The 14,828-nt window shown below is 42.7% G+C and overlaps 1 protein-coding gene across 6 annotated transcripts in view; it reads left to right on the top strand.

The window, feature by feature from the left end:
- Marf1 (meiosis regulator and mRNA stability factor 1) overlaps positions 1 to 14,828 on the top strand; it is a 38,113-nt gene that overhangs the window by 8,125 nt on the left and 15,160 nt on the right. For 2 of the 6 annotated variants that reach the window (XM_076839807.2, XM_076839802.2), the window contains exons 5-18: positions 516 to 742; positions 1,530 to 1,647; positions 2,564 to 2,736; positions 5,141 to 5,569; positions 5,760 to 5,917; positions 6,005 to 6,163; positions 7,297 to 7,489; positions 8,136 to 8,314; positions 9,485 to 9,565; positions 11,189 to 11,425; positions 11,548 to 11,667; positions 12,333 to 12,508; positions 13,716 to 13,936; positions 14,658 to 14,800. In XM_076839807.2, the coding sequence (XP_076695922.2) occupies positions 516 to 742; positions 1,530 to 1,647; positions 2,564 to 2,736; positions 5,141 to 5,569; positions 5,760 to 5,917; positions 6,005 to 6,163; positions 7,297 to 7,489; positions 8,136 to 8,314; positions 9,485 to 9,565; positions 11,189 to 11,425; positions 11,548 to 11,667; positions 12,333 to 12,508; positions 13,716 to 13,936; positions 14,658 to 14,800 (2,614 nt within the window). The remainder of the gene's footprint in view (positions 1 to 515; positions 743 to 1,529; positions 1,648 to 2,563; positions 2,737 to 5,140; positions 5,570 to 5,759; positions 5,918 to 6,004; positions 6,164 to 7,296; positions 7,490 to 8,135; positions 8,315 to 9,484; positions 9,566 to 11,188; positions 11,426 to 11,547; positions 11,668 to 12,332; positions 12,509 to 13,715; positions 13,937 to 14,657; positions 14,801 to 14,828) is intronic. The other 4 variants (XM_076839805.2, XM_076839804.2, XM_076839806.2 and 1 more) reach the window with 4 other exon arrangements.

Here is a 14,828-nt window from a genome sequence, read left to right as displayed (position 1 = left end):
CCTCAAAAGTAGTTCATATGATATTTTTCAAAGACATTTTTAAGTGTTAAATGGGATGTTAAGCATTAAAGGTAATTTAAATTCAACAGTAGTGACAGCTTCACCTTGGTCATCTCTTCAGTGTTCTTCCTCACTGAGTAGGTAGTGAGGCATGGGTGCCCGTGGGAATCCAGACCTGGAGCAGCAGTATCCAACCCGTTAGGTGGCTGGTGTTCAGAGAAGCGTCACTGGTCAGCGTGAGAATGGCTCATACTACAAGATAGATTTACTGTGAGCTTAAAGTCACTTGACCTATAGATTTGTTCTCTCTTGGAAAACGGGAATGATCTTGGAGAAGTACTGTGGCACCTTGGTTGCTTTTTAGGTCAGTCAGTCTAGTTGGCATTGTAAACTTAACATCCATCAGTAATTTAGCTTTTCTGCCACTAAGAATGTTAGGTAATGACCTATTAATGTATTTTAATTTGCCATTTTATTTTTCACAACATGTAATTAAAGTGTCAACATTTCTTAAGGGTCACCGGAAGTCACAGTACCCGGACAGGTGCTGGAAAACTTGCCCCCCATTGGAGTTTTTTGGGATATTGAAAACTGCTCAGTTCCTTCTGGCCGGTCAGCTACCACTGTTGTACAGAGAATCCGTGAAAGATTTTTTAAAGGTCACAGAGAAGCAGAGTTCATCTGTGTGTGTGACATCAGTAAAGAAAACAAAGAAGTTATTCAAGAGCTGAATAATTGCCAGGTAAAAAAAAAAATTTTTTTCTTTTAGTATTTTAATCTAGCAGCCAAGTATGGTAGTGCATTCCTGTAATCCTAGCAACTCAGCTAAGGTAGCAGAATCACTAGACAACTTAATGAGACCCTGTCTCACAATTAAAAATAAAGGACTGGGAATGCACCACCACCACCAAACAAACATCTCATTATTCCTACTCAAGTTTTCAAATAAAATAAATTAGCAAGAGATTATTCCTAAAGTGCTAGAAATCACTTAATCATGTTTAATCTTTCAATAATGTTATTTATGGTTACGTTTCAATGGTTTCTTTGGGTTTTCTTTCTTTCTTTCTTTTTTTGGTCCCAGAGGTGCTTAACCACTGAGCAACATCCCCAGCCCTTTTTATTTTATTTTTGAGACAGGGTCTCAATAAGTTGCTTAGGGCCTTGCTTTGTTGCTGAGACTGGTCTTGAATTTGAGATCCTTCTTCCTCAGCTCTCTGAGTCACTGAGATTACAGGTCTATGCCACTGCACCTGGTTTTCTTGGTTTTTTGAAATTGCTATGGAACCAGACACATAAGATTTGTTACTTGAAAATTTACAGACAAAACTAAGACCCTGAGTAGGAAAGCAACTTTTTAAGACTGAGATTTAATCCAGATTGTCTGATCCTGAGCTATACCCCAGTTTTCCATTCCTGGCAATAATAGTTTCTTTCCTCAAGAATTATCTACTAAAATATGGGCAGATGTGTAGCAGGTTTCTTAACCTCACCTCATGCTCCTCTGCCCTCATTATGGATCAATGCAGGTAACCGTTGCTCACATCAATGCTACTGCAAAGAATGCTGCAGATGATAAGCTCCGGCAGAGTCTCCGAAGGTTTGCAAATACTCATACTGCTCCGGCCACTGTGGTTCTTGTGTCAAGTAAGTGTAAAGATAACTGCAGACTTCGTTAAATTCACTGAGGGAGTTAGAGAACCAGATACACGGGAAAGTAAAGTGAGGCTGAAACACGTAGGACATGCTAATCCTTATTATTGTGAATTGTTTGGAAAAAAATTGAGCCTGAATTTTTTATTGTCTCCTTGGAACTCGAGTTCTTTTTTTCCCCGAGGGGGTGGGGGGACCACTGGGGATTGAACCCGGGGCACTTAACCACTGAGCAACATCCCTGGCCCTTTTTAAATACTTCATTTTATTTAAAAATAGGGTCTCGCTAAGTTGCTTAGGGCCTTGCTAAGTTCCTGAGGCTGGCTTTAACCTTGTGATCCTCCTGCCTCAGTCTCCCAAGTGGCAGAACTTGACTTCTTTCTTTCTTTTTTTTTTAAATATTTTTTTAGTTATACACGGACACAATATCTTTATTTTGTTTATTTATTTTTATGTGGTGCTGAGGATCGAACCCAGGGTCTCACATGTGTGAGGCAAACACTCTACCACTGAGCCACAACCCTAACACTGAGAACTTGAGTTCTTAATGGGACCAGTTTTATATAAGTGTGATTTGGTCTGTTCAGGTATTTTTAACCTGGGCCCAGGATTATTAACTTAAAAAATCCAAAATGAATGATTTCCAAATTTGAGTCTCCCCAGCATATTGAATTTTGCTTCCTAGTAATGCTAAAAGAAACAAATGTCTTAGAACTGCATGTAGGTATGTGGTAACATTGTCCTACTGTGTTAATCTTCTGGTAGGAATTGTGCTTGTGTTCTTTAAAAGGGGAAACAATTTTGAATAGAAGCCAGCCAGTGCTTTCTTCTAAATGGGTGTCACTGGAGTTGTTTTTGTCACACGTTTCTAACGTTTGAGGATGAGTTTGGTCCCTAACTTTTCTTTCAGCTGATGTCAACTTTGCATTGGAACTTAGTGACCTGAGACACAGGCACGGTTTCCACATAATTTTGGTTCATAAAAACCAGGCGTCAGAAGCACTGCTGCATCATGCCAATGAGCTAATCAGATTTGAAGAATTCATTTCTGACTTGCCCCCCAGGTTACCACTAAAAATGCCGGTAAGTAAGTTTGTTATATTTACCATTTTCCAAGATTGAATTATTGAGGCTGAAAGGCCACCTTTACCAAAGGGTATTCATACCCAGGTAGGGCTGTTCTTTGCATGAGACCGATCAGATTTTGAAATAAGGCTAGGAAATCTTCCACTTATTCTTTACAAAGAATGGATATGTATGAATTTTCCTTTTATTTTTTCAACTGTCATAGGGAATTATTTGTAGATTTACCTTACCAATAGTCATTTGCACCGTCTCCAAAGCTAGCAGTGTTTTATATCAAATGGATGGAAATAATGGAGTATTATGGTGGAGAACATGGTGAGAGCTCACCCATACTTGTGTGTTTGGCATCCCGTAAACATGGTTATCATACATTTTGTAGGCCTGTGTTTCCCTAGGCTCCAGCAGGCTTTCAAGCCTGTGCTTTCTGTACTGTGTGCCTGTGGGGCTGGGCAGTAGGGGTGGCGGCAGCTGCTGCACCTGTGATCCAGCTAAGGTGCCTGCTGGGAGAGTGGGCGCATGTTTCTGAGAGGAGCAGCACCTCTGCAGACTTGATAGGGACAGGACTGGGTACTGTAGAGCTGAGCTGTGCTGAAGTGTTTGGAGAATGTCTGTGTAACTTTTAGAGAAATAGTAAGAATGATGGAGAAGAGCTGTATGTAGGTGACCCAGGCAAGCGGGCAATCCCATACGTAAATGTACTCGAAATGCAGCTTCCACACAATTCAGTGACTGTGCCTTAGAAAAGATCTCACCCAACATCCTCACTTCAGGGAAGAAGAGTAAGCACTTAGAAAATATGATCTAGTCATTTAATAAACTTAAAAATAATAGTTTCACATTTATAGTGTTATAATGACTTTTTTTAACATAAAAGTATTATATTGGATGTCTTCCCATGTCAATATATGTTGAGTTAAATCACACATTCCAAAAACCAGCAGAATGTCTTTTAGCAACATACTTTAAGCATTCTACCTCTTACTGGACATTTTGTTTATACCCAGTTTTTCACCATCTCCAGCAAGTTCATCCATGTCATCTTTGAGTTCCTGGGCTATAGTTTTATAGGGTAAATTGTAAGGTGTGACTGTTGTGAGTCAGAATTTCACTGTCAGAATCCACAGTGCCCTCCAGGAAGGTGACTGAGCTACATTCTTACCAAGAAGTGATACAAAAATGTCTTTACCAGTCTTATAGGTGAAAGAAATCATCTGCCTGTAGTTGGCCTTTTTATAATCAACAGCAATGTGCAATTTATTTTTCCTTTTATTTTTGTTTTCCTTTTATTATTGTTGCTGGTTCTTGTTATCTTTCCTGTAGATTGTTCACATATGCCCATTTTTAATGATTTCTTTTATGGCTTTTGGATTTAATCTCCATAATTAAGTTTCTTCTTGCATTTTTGTGGTTTTGTTTGATTCTTTTTTTTATGAACCATGGCCTTGTGCTTGAGAGGCAAGCGCTGGATCAACTGAGCTAGATCCCCAGCCCAGGTTTTGTTTCTTAATATATACATTGCAGTTCTCTAGAAGGGTCATGGTCACACAGTGTCTGGTAGAACTTCCAGGCTAGTCACTGGCTACCTGCTATTGTGACTTGACAGGTTCTAACTTTGTACTATATCATTCAACAGTTCTGTTTAACAAATAAAACAACTTTTAAAAAGGGTTTTATTGCACTATTATTTACATAGCACAAAATTCACTATATACAGTTCAATGATTTTTTTTTTAAAATAAATTTCCTGAGCTATACAGCCAGTTTTAGAATATTTCCATTATTTCAGTAAGATCCCTCATGCCAGTTTGTAGTTAATCCCCATTCCCACCCGAGGCTAATTTTTTTTTTCTGGACATTTTCTTTTTTGTTCTCCCTTTATTTTTTTAAATTTTTTTATTTTAAAAAATAATATGACTGCAGAATATATAACAATTCATATTGCACATATAGAGCACGATTTTTCAAACCTCTAGTTGTACACTTCTGAACATTTTTATAGAAATGAAATCATGCAGTAGCCTTCTACCCAGCATCTTTTTTTTAATACTTATTTTTCAGTTGTAGTTGGACACAATACCTTCATTTTATTTGTTTATTTTTATGTGGTGCTGAGGATTAAACCCAGGGCCTCGCACATGCTAGATGAGCGCTCTTCCACTGAGCCACAATTCCAGCCCTGTACCCAGCATCTTTTTAAAACAATATTCGGCCACCTTGTCGGACTGCGCAGGGTTATCCTCTCCCACCTGAATCACTCTGCGCAGGGTTATCCTCTCCATCTGAATCACTCCGCCTCCCCTCCTCAGTTGTTAGCTGAAGTTTGGAAGTTGCACATTCTTTTTTTGAAACAGAACTCAGGCCCTGGAGCTGACCTGAGGTGACACTGTTTCCTCTGTATTAGCAGTGCCACACTCTGCTCTATGTTTATAACCTGCCCGCAAACAAAGACGGCAAGAGCATCAGCAACAGGCTCAGACGCCTGTCCGACAACTGCGGTGGGAAAGTGCTGAGCATCACGGGCTGCAGTGCGATTCTGCGCTTCATAAACCAGGACAGTGCGGAGCGGGCTCAGAAGCGGATGGAAAACGAAGACGTCTTTGGTAATAGGATCATTGTGTCATTTACTCCAAAACATAGAGAACTCTGTGAAGCAAAGAGTTCAAATGCAATTGCTGATAAAGTGAAGTCTCCCAAAAAACTTAAGAATCCAAAATTGTGCCTCATCAAAGATGCAAGTGAACAATCTTCCAGTGCCAAAGCCACGCCTGGAAAAGGCTCGCAGGCAAATTCTGGATCTGCAACAAGAAGTACAAACGTTAAAAGTTTACAGGTGACTTGGATCTCTCTTGCTTTCTTAAGCTTATGGTAGTTTGCCTTCTTTATTTTCATGCTTTATGTGCCTGCTGGCTCCTGGTGTGTCCTCTTATTTTAGTTTTGATAAAACTCAAAGTCAGTTATTTTCTGGGCAAGATCTAACACGTCTTGGGGACTTAAAACCCACTGTCCTTGTGTCTCTGAAGGAGCTGTGCCGCATGGAGTCAAAGACTGGCAACAGAAGCTGTGAGCCGCAGCCCGGTCACGTGAGACTGGCAGCGACCCCGCACTGTGACCCCAGCGCCGTGGTGCCCACGCCCAAAAACTCCGGGATGGCCGAATTGCTCTACAAAGGCAATCAGAAGTGTGTGGAATCACTCTTTCTCAGAGTTGCGTCTTTAATGTGAAGGGAGACTTGTGACCTTTCCTTTCAATTTTTCCCTTTTATTAGAAAAGAGAACCTCAGTGCTCGAAGTGTCACCAGTTCTCCCGTAGAGAAAAAAGACAGAGAGGAGACTGTCTTCCGAGTGAGCTACCCGTCCGCTTTTAGTGAGTTGATGGCGTCAAGGCGAGTTAGTCCTCTGCTCACGTCTCCGCCCTGGACTCCTAGGTGAGTCCAGCTTCTGACCAACACAGGTGGTCACGTGCAGGAGGAAGGATCAGGCACTAGTACCTGTGTTGAAGAAGTGCCGGAAGCAAAAAGAGAAGTCTTCCAGCACCCACTGCCAGCCCCATTTCCTTAGGTCGCGGCTGACATTCTGGGGCAGTACCTCCCCTTTCCCTCTCCCGGGGGAAATCTTGGTGAGCAGAGATGGGAGAGCAGCCTGCCTGGAGACCCTGGCTAGGGAGGGGAGGCAGGGAAGATGTCTCTGCATTTGTTGTGTTGAGGAGAGAGCTCAAAGGAGGCATATGTTAGGTCTTCTTATTTTTATTTTTTTGGTACTAGAGATTGAATCCAGGGCACTTTACCACTGAGCCACTTTCCCCGGTCCTTTTTACTTTGTGTCTTGGTACAGGGTCTCACTAAATTGCTAAGGCTGGCTTGAATTTGCAATCCTCCTGCCTCAACCTCCCAAGTTGCTGGGATTACAGGCTTATTAATGTGTCACTTTATAGAAGGCTGCTTGAAAAATAAGAGTCTCTGTAGACCACTGTTAATGTCTACCACCTCCCTTATCTAAGTTTACAAACCCTTACCAAGTCATTCTTGAGACTTGAGACACAGGGAACCATGAAGTGTGTTGTATTCTCCTGGGCTCCTTCTGACAGTGCATTTGCTCTCCTGAGGTGGTGAAGAATCACTGTAGAAAATGACTGTGAACCTATAAAATCACACATAAAAATTCACATGAACGTTTTCCAAAGTGCAGAAATACTGTAACATCTGAGTCAGAGTATTTAGACTTTTCACAGCCACAGAGGAGGTTAAAGACTAAAGTTGGTAACACAGGTTAGTTTCCTAAGGGTAAATGCCCAACGTAGGACTTTAGTTCATCAAGGTTACCTATAATTCCTGCCTTTAGCTTTAAATAACACATGAAAAAATATTTGAAATTGAATAATTTATTGGTTATTTAAAAGGGTTCAACAGATAGTACCTCAGACAATAGTTCTAAATCCATGTATGTTTAAGATAAAAGCACAAATGGGAAAGTTCTTTTCTATGTGTAGCTTCTTACAAAGCCTGAATTTTAAAACCCAAATACATTTTTTTTTTAAACTAACCTCACTGTGTGTTTCCAGCAGGAGTATGTCTCCAAACTTCTTAAACAGAGCATCCCCACTTGCTTTCAGCGTTGCTGACCCCAGCAGCGGAGCCGACCGCCCAGACCCCTTTGCAAATGGTGCTGACATCCAGGTCAGCAACGTGGACTACAGGTTGTCCCGGAAGGAGCTGCAGCAGCTCCTCCAAGAGGCCTTTTCTAGGCACGGCAAGGTAACCTGCTCCCTCTTGCTCCTTTACCCTTTGGTAAGTCCAGAGAACTTAATTTGGCACACATAACCACAGGCAGGATGTGAATGTGACAGGATGGATTTGAACTTCTTCCTTTCTCTGAAGTCTGCTTGGGTTGTGCTGTATGCCCAGTTTCTAGGTCACGGCCCCAGAGAGCAGGAGCTCTGGCCGTGAGAAGCACTTGTCATAGACAGGCTCTCAATAGCACTCTAGAAGACAAAACATTGATGGGTCTAAGTCAGCTCTACCTACAAAAAAACAGAGAAATCATTCTTAAGTAATGTTGGCTATTTTTCTTTATTTCTTATTGTCCCTGACTCAGCTTTTAAATGCAGTTTGCTAAAAATCCACCTTTTCTAGTCTGGGGTTTTTCAGAGTACAGACTACCTGGAAGACCCCCTTCTGTGCACTGGCCTCTGAGTCTGCCTCAGACAGCTGTGTGTGCCAGAGCACATGGGCAGTCCAGCCTGGTGTGCACCTCTGAAGTCACCCCATCCTGCCTGTCTTCTGGCCAGCAGAAGTGCAGTGTTCACATGGGTTTCCTCATGTCTGCCCTGAAGTCCACAGATGTGTTTCTAAATGGCAGGACCTGGGTAGACATGGTTCCATTTTCCTTTTCTCCTGGTAGGTGAAGAGTGTCGAGCTCAGCCCCCACACGGATTACCAGCTCAAGGCTGTTGTGCAGATGGAAAACCTGCAAGATGCCATTAGTGCAGTGAATAGCCTCCACAGGTGTAAAATTGGCAGCAAGAAGATCCTGGTCTCACTTGCCACAGGAGCTGCTAATAAATCACTCTCTTTACTGAGGTAAGAAACAAGGCAGCAACATTTGACCCAGAAACTGTTTTGGAAATCATAAAAATAGATCTTATTACGTTCTCAGTTGTGTTGTGATGAATCTGTATGCAGTAATGCTTATTCTTAATGTATATAGTTTGAACAAGACACAATGGCTTATTTCTGTCATTAATCATAGGTGAAGTTCAACTTAAACTTGACAGGCAATTGGGAGTAAAATAGTATGCCACATATCCAGAACAGGTTCTAAAAATAGAATTCTAAAAGCTTATAAGCCTGCAAAGTCTAAGATGTTTCCTTCAACTCTTGGTAGAAGGTCCATTCACCTTGCAGACTAGATCTACACAGCTCTAAGTTCTCAACTTGGCATATGTCCTTAATATCACACAACCACCCTGCCCCAGTGCACTTTACAACTGTGTCGATCTGGGGAATCCTGTGGCTTTATTTATTCTAATGTTTGATTCTCCTTTGACTGTCCGTGTTTTAAAACAGGAAGCTCTCCAGAGTGTCTGTTTGGATCTTTAACTTGTATTTCACCATTATTTTAAGTTATTTGTTTTCCTTAGAATAAAAATAATTCTCATTTGAAGAAAATTTGGAAAGTTCAGAAACAAAAGCAACAGGAGAGAAAGTCCTATAATCCTGTGGCTCAAAGCCAGTCACACTTAACATCTGGACATTTTCCAATCACAGTTAATGTTTGGGCATTTGGGATTTTTGATGTTGTTTTTAACTTCCCTCTGAGTGGTTTGATTTATTTATTTTTGTACCTTTTGATTTTTAAACAATAGTTGAGATACTGTTGTACTGAGTTATGTTATATTCACATATATAGGAATTCTGATCCTGTGTATATAATGTATAAACACCATGGCAGGAGATAATTCAAGCTCTGAATTAGCAGCCAGGTGCTTGTCCTACTGTGAGCAGTCTGTCTTTCTGCTCCATCGTTGGGGAAAGCCTGATAAAAATCCTAGTGTATAATTAAATCTCTCATTGGCTTATCCCTAAAATTTTTTCTTTAAATTTTTCTAGAAAATGAACCAACATATCAAAACTGGTAAAGTTACTTTGCATATACTATACATTGTGTTAATTTTATGAACTTTTTTTTTTTTAAATATGCTTTGTAATGTAGTGGTGTACTTTCTAATTAGTTAAAATTTTGTCTTACAGTGCAGAAACCATATCTATTCTTCAGGATGCTCCGGCCTGTTGTTTGCCTCTTTTTAAATTTACAGATATCTATGAAAAAAAGTAAGTTGGTTATTGTTTACCTACCCAGTCAGTACTGACGGGTGACTTGCGTGCAGAAACCATGGTAGCAACTCAGGGGACTGCCAGCCTCCTGGAGGAAAGGAAACAGTGTTGTTCTGATTTAAATTTTGAATTTAACATTCATTTTAAAAACTTATTTTTATCAAAGTTAGACTTAATCCCCAAACCCTATTCTTTTTTTTTCCCCAATCTAGTCCTTTTAGGTTTTTTAAAAATTAGTTTTATTCTCAGCAGCAGATAAGACAGAGGTGGGGGTGTTGTTCCAAGGATGTGTGGAGAGAGCACTGCAGGGAATGCAGGGGTCTGAGGCTACATGTGGTCTGAGGGTGAAGTGGAGATTGCTGGTGGCTGCAGAGCCATCACTGTGGAGTCCTGTGGGTGACATCTGGGAGGGAAGGGGCAAGAGTCTAGAGGACGAAATAGCAGGTACAGCTGTGGCTAACCTGGCTGTTTTCCTCATGGAGGAGCTGGGACCACATGGGGCACCTGTTCGGGGAGAGGGGCGCTGGTAGAGGGCAGTCAGTGCAGATGGGATGGTAGGGCACTGGGAAGGAAGCACGGGTAGCGTGGTTAGTGTGGTTGAACTCACCTCCAGCCAAGCCCCATCGTCAGCCCTGGGGGGTACACATTGGCATCACTCCACAGGTGAGAACACCAAGGCCTGGGTTGGATTTATGTCTTGCAAGGGTCACGTGATGTCAGCTTAGCTCTGTCTGCCTCCAGAGCCTGGACCCAAGTATTCAAGTTGCAAGTAAGAGGGTGACTGAGTTGTCCAGTCTCAGAGAATGTGGGCGTGTAATTGGGGCACAGGGAAGTGACAGTCTCTGGAAAGGAGCATGCTTGTGACGGCAGAGAGCAGGTGGTGGCAAGAGGTAACAGGGATTTGGAAGTTAGGAGGGCCACGTTGAGAGAGGTCATGTTCGATAACTTTCCTTCTGACAGATAAGGCAAGGATGTTTACACGAGCCAGAGAGGAATGACTCCAAGGATACCAGGCATCACTCGGTTGATAGTAAATGAATTCACAGTGATAATATAGGTAGACTTTTTTTTTTTTTTTTTTTTTTGGTACCAGGGATTGAACCCTGGTACAAAAGGTTAAGTTTGTCTCTTAAACTCCAAGCCACATCCCCAGCATCCCCAACCCTTTTTATTTTTTATTTTGAGACAGGGTCTCTAAGTTGTTCAGGGCCTCACTAAGCTGCCTAAACTAACCTTGAACTTGGGATCCTCCTGCCTCGGCCCCACAAACCACTGGGATTATAGGCTTGTGCCTCCATACCCAGCTAAGTTGATCTTTGATGAGAGGAAGAAGCATATTATTTTTAACCCCTGCTGTCCTGGAGATTGAACCCAGGGGCAGTCTACCACTGAGCTGTATCCTCAGCCCCTTCTCTTCTTTATTTTGGATGGTGTCTCACTGAATTGCCAACGTGAGCCTGGAACCTGGCAGTCTTCTTGCCTTGGCCTCCCAGTAGCTGGCATTGCAGGTGTGCCACTGCCTGGCCAGGAAACACTCTTGGTTATAGTCTTTTGTTTAAATGGGACAGGTGTTTCTGTACAAAGAGCAACATTCTAAGTTAGCATCTCTCTCGTTTTTAGGTTTGGACACAAGCTGAATGTGTCAGATTTATATAAGTTAACGGACATAGTTGCAATCCGTGAACAAGGAAACGGGCGGCTGGTGTGTCTCTTACCCAGCAGTCAGGCCCGCCAGAGCCCCCTGGGGTCTTCCCAGTCACATGACGGCTCCTCCACGAATTGCAGCCCAATTATATTTGAAGAATTAGAGTACCATGAGCCTGTCTGCCGACAGCATTGTTCAAATAAGGACTTCAGGTATGCACGTGTTTTCCTTAAATAATCCTTTTATGTGAGACTGTGGAACTTCTCAAGTTAATTACCCTGTGAATGTTTTAGAACTACAAGGATTCTTAACTGTTTTGTTTTCTCTTCTGCAGTGAACATGAATTTGATCCAGACTCCTACAGGATTCCTTTTGTGATTCTCTCTCTGAAGACGTTTGCACCCCAGGTCCACAGTCTTCTCCAGACCCATGAGGGCACCGTGCCTTTATTAAGGTGAACTATGTCATCCCGCTGTGGGTGTGATGCCTGAGCTGTCTGTGTCAAAGAAAGTCTGGCCTTTCTGACCACACCACACACTATGGGTGCTTTGCCCTAATGTTTTTAGCCTTTCAGTTGAATTGTATCTGAAGTGGGATCTACTCACTCAGTATTTCAGCAACAAAATTTGTGTTTGTGCTGACGTTTAAAAACAAACAGGACAGTTTATTCTCTGGTGGAAAGAGATGTATGTAAGTGCACTAATAGAAATCTGCACAGTGGCTAGAAAAGTGCACACATCCTCAACTACTTGGAAATTTTAAGACCTGAAAGAGAAAGGTGATCTTCAGGAGCCCATTCAACCACTGCATAGAGGGCTTACTACAAAAGCCAGTGCAGGACCCAGCAGCCCTGATGCCCCTGCTGCTGAAACAGAGTAACTGACCAGGAACTCTGGAGCCTTAGAGCTAAGACCTGCTCCTGGAAAACTGCCCAGGAACTTCCAGTACCATCAGAATGCATCATGAGGCCAGTGGTCACCACAGTTGCCTCCTTGGGACCTAACTTTAGCTTTTAAACAGAAGTTACTTAGTGACCGACACCTTAACCTGAAGCCTCCTGTTTAGAGGGTGCTTTGCTTTTCTGTTATTTTATTTCACCCTCTTCCCCTCCCACTTCAGCTTTCCAGATTGCTATGCTGCAGAGTTTGGTGACCTAGAAGTAGTGCAGGAGAACGAAGGGGGCGTCCCCTTGGAGCACTTCATCACCTGCATCCCAGGTGTGAACATTGCCACCGCACAGAACGGCGTCAAGGTGGTGAAGTGGATCCACAACAAGCCCCCACCTCCGAACACCGGTAGGTGTCCACGACCCCAACTCATAGACCCTAGCCTTTTAAAAACAGGTTCAGGTGTTTGAGGAAAATATCTCTTGATGTGGGTTTATCTTTGAAACTCATTTTGGTTGACATTTCTTTCTTTGATAAAGGTGAAAATAACTTTGAACAACAAGGACTTAGGACCTCAATTTGGGCAAATTTTTGAATTATGGGCATGCCCTGTGTTGCTACTGTCAAATGCCACTACCTGTGGGTGGCACTTTAAATTGTCCCTTCATGTATATGTGCACTTCCTTCTTTATGGCCACCAACATGTCCTCCCTTCTCCTTCCACTTCCCCCAGCCAACAGGGAACAAGGCAGGTCAGTCAGGGAATTCTGCCCAGGCGGGCAGCTCTTGGAGGAGAAGGTGTGTGCCACAGTCCCTTACCGAGTACCTTCTCTTCCCCCTAGTCTGAAGCTTGCTCAGGGCTGTGGACTGTCTGCCTCTCCTTTCTCTTTCCTATGCTGTGAGTCCACAGCTTCTTCCACCTTCCTATAAAGATTTCCATAGAATTATTATTATTTTTATAATGTTTTTAGTTTTCAATGGACTTTTATTTTACTTATTTAGCAGTGCTGAGAATCGAACCTAGTGCCTTACACATGCTAGACAAATGCTCTACCACTGAGCTACAACCCCAGCCCTGTGGTTTTTTTTTTTTAATTAAAAACTTTTTCACTCAAGGTAGTATGTATGACCTGTTCCTTACTCAGTTTTATGTCTTGGTAGTTTTGTAACATTACTGCTTTCCATGGTTTTTTTGGTTAACATTTTCAGCTCCACTCTGGGTTAGTTACCCTCTTTGGGGGCTCCTTACCGAGTGTTATAACATTGTGGGAAAGTATGTTCCACATGACCAAGGTACAAATGGATCTTTGAAATGCACCCTGTGTGTAAACTGGAAAATTTTTCTGCTTTCACTTCTACTGTAAGTAACTGTAGTGAACTATGCTTTACTCCGGCTACTAAACTTTGAGAATTAGTAGAAAGGGTTTGCCAGTCTTAAATCAGTTGGACTCGCCAGTTGGTTGTGTGGGACTGCGGACAGAAGCAGGCATGAAGTGGTTCTTTGGGTTCCTCCGCCTGCTCATGGTTGAACTCAAGCTGGAAACTGGAAAGTTCATTACCTTCTTTTCAACTGATGAAATGCATCCTGCCTCAGGCATGTCATTTCTTTCTCTAGACCCTTGGCTTCTGCGTTCAAAAAGTCCCGTGGGGAACCCGCAGCTGATCCAGTTCAGTAGAGAAGTGATCGACCTGCTGAAGAGCCAGCCGTCCTGCGTCATCCCCATGAGTAGCTTCATCCCGTCCTACCACCATCACTTCGCAAAGCAGTGCCGGGTGTCCGACTACGGCTACGCCAAGCTGATCGAGCTGTTGGAGGCCGTGCCTCACGTGCTGCAGGTAAAAGTGCTCAGGGGTTGTTTGCAGACAGGAATGTTCCCTCATGGATTTGGCTACTCCAGGCAAAGAAACAATATAGATAGTAAGCTGATGTCTAAAAAAAATCAATTCTGATCAAAATAGCCTGTAAAATTGTTATCCAAAGTGCAGAAAGCATACACCAGCTGGCTCCTCAGGTGTTGAGGATCATGGACACCTTCCCTCTAGTCTCTGTAGACTGACGCCATCCCTACAGAGTTCTCTCCACAGTTGTTCACTGCTGCAAGGGAGCTGCTGTGGACATCCCGGTACTTATGTGTGGGTGCCTCTGTGAAAGTCGAGGGCTTAGCCTTTCTTGTGAGTGAGTTGGAGACTGGTTATGGGGCGGGAGCGAGGCATTGCACCCTGTGAAGACTTTGCCCATTAACTTACAGCGTCAGAGTAGTTTCCCATTATTAAAAATGACTTGAAAAGCTTTTGCTGTCTTTTAAAGTCAAAATTAGCTGTTCAGATTGACAATATACTTCTCATTCTGTGCTCCTGACTTTGGGATGTGCAGAACCAGCACAGTCCAAGGCAGGCGGTTTTCTTGTGACTGTTGATGCTTTGCTGATCACTTGAGTGTTTCACATAGTGGACATTATATATGAAGGGAGTTACTCTCTCAGGGTAGCGGCAGGAATGTGCAGCAATGAAGCCAGTGTCTCCTGTGATATAAGTAATCGAAATATTTGATTTGCAGATTCTTGGAATGGGCTCCAAACGTTTGCTGACCCTCACCCACAGGGCTCAAGTGAAGCGCTTTACTCAGGATTTACTAAAACTCCTCAAATCCCAGGCCAGCAAGCAGGTCATTGTGAGAGAATTCTCGCAGGCTTATCATTGGTGAGTTGAGGAGAAGTAAAAATTGAAG

Source organism: Callospermophilus lateralis, chromosome 19 (genome assembly GCF_048772815.1).
Source record: "Callospermophilus lateralis isolate mCalLat2 chromosome 19, mCalLat2.hap1, whole genome shotgun sequence".
Classification (NCBI taxonomy): domain Eukaryota; kingdom Metazoa; phylum Chordata; class Mammalia; order Rodentia; family Sciuridae; genus Callospermophilus; species Callospermophilus lateralis.
Note: the sequence above shows the minus strand (reverse complement) of the source record. Positions and strands in the feature narration are given on the sequence as shown.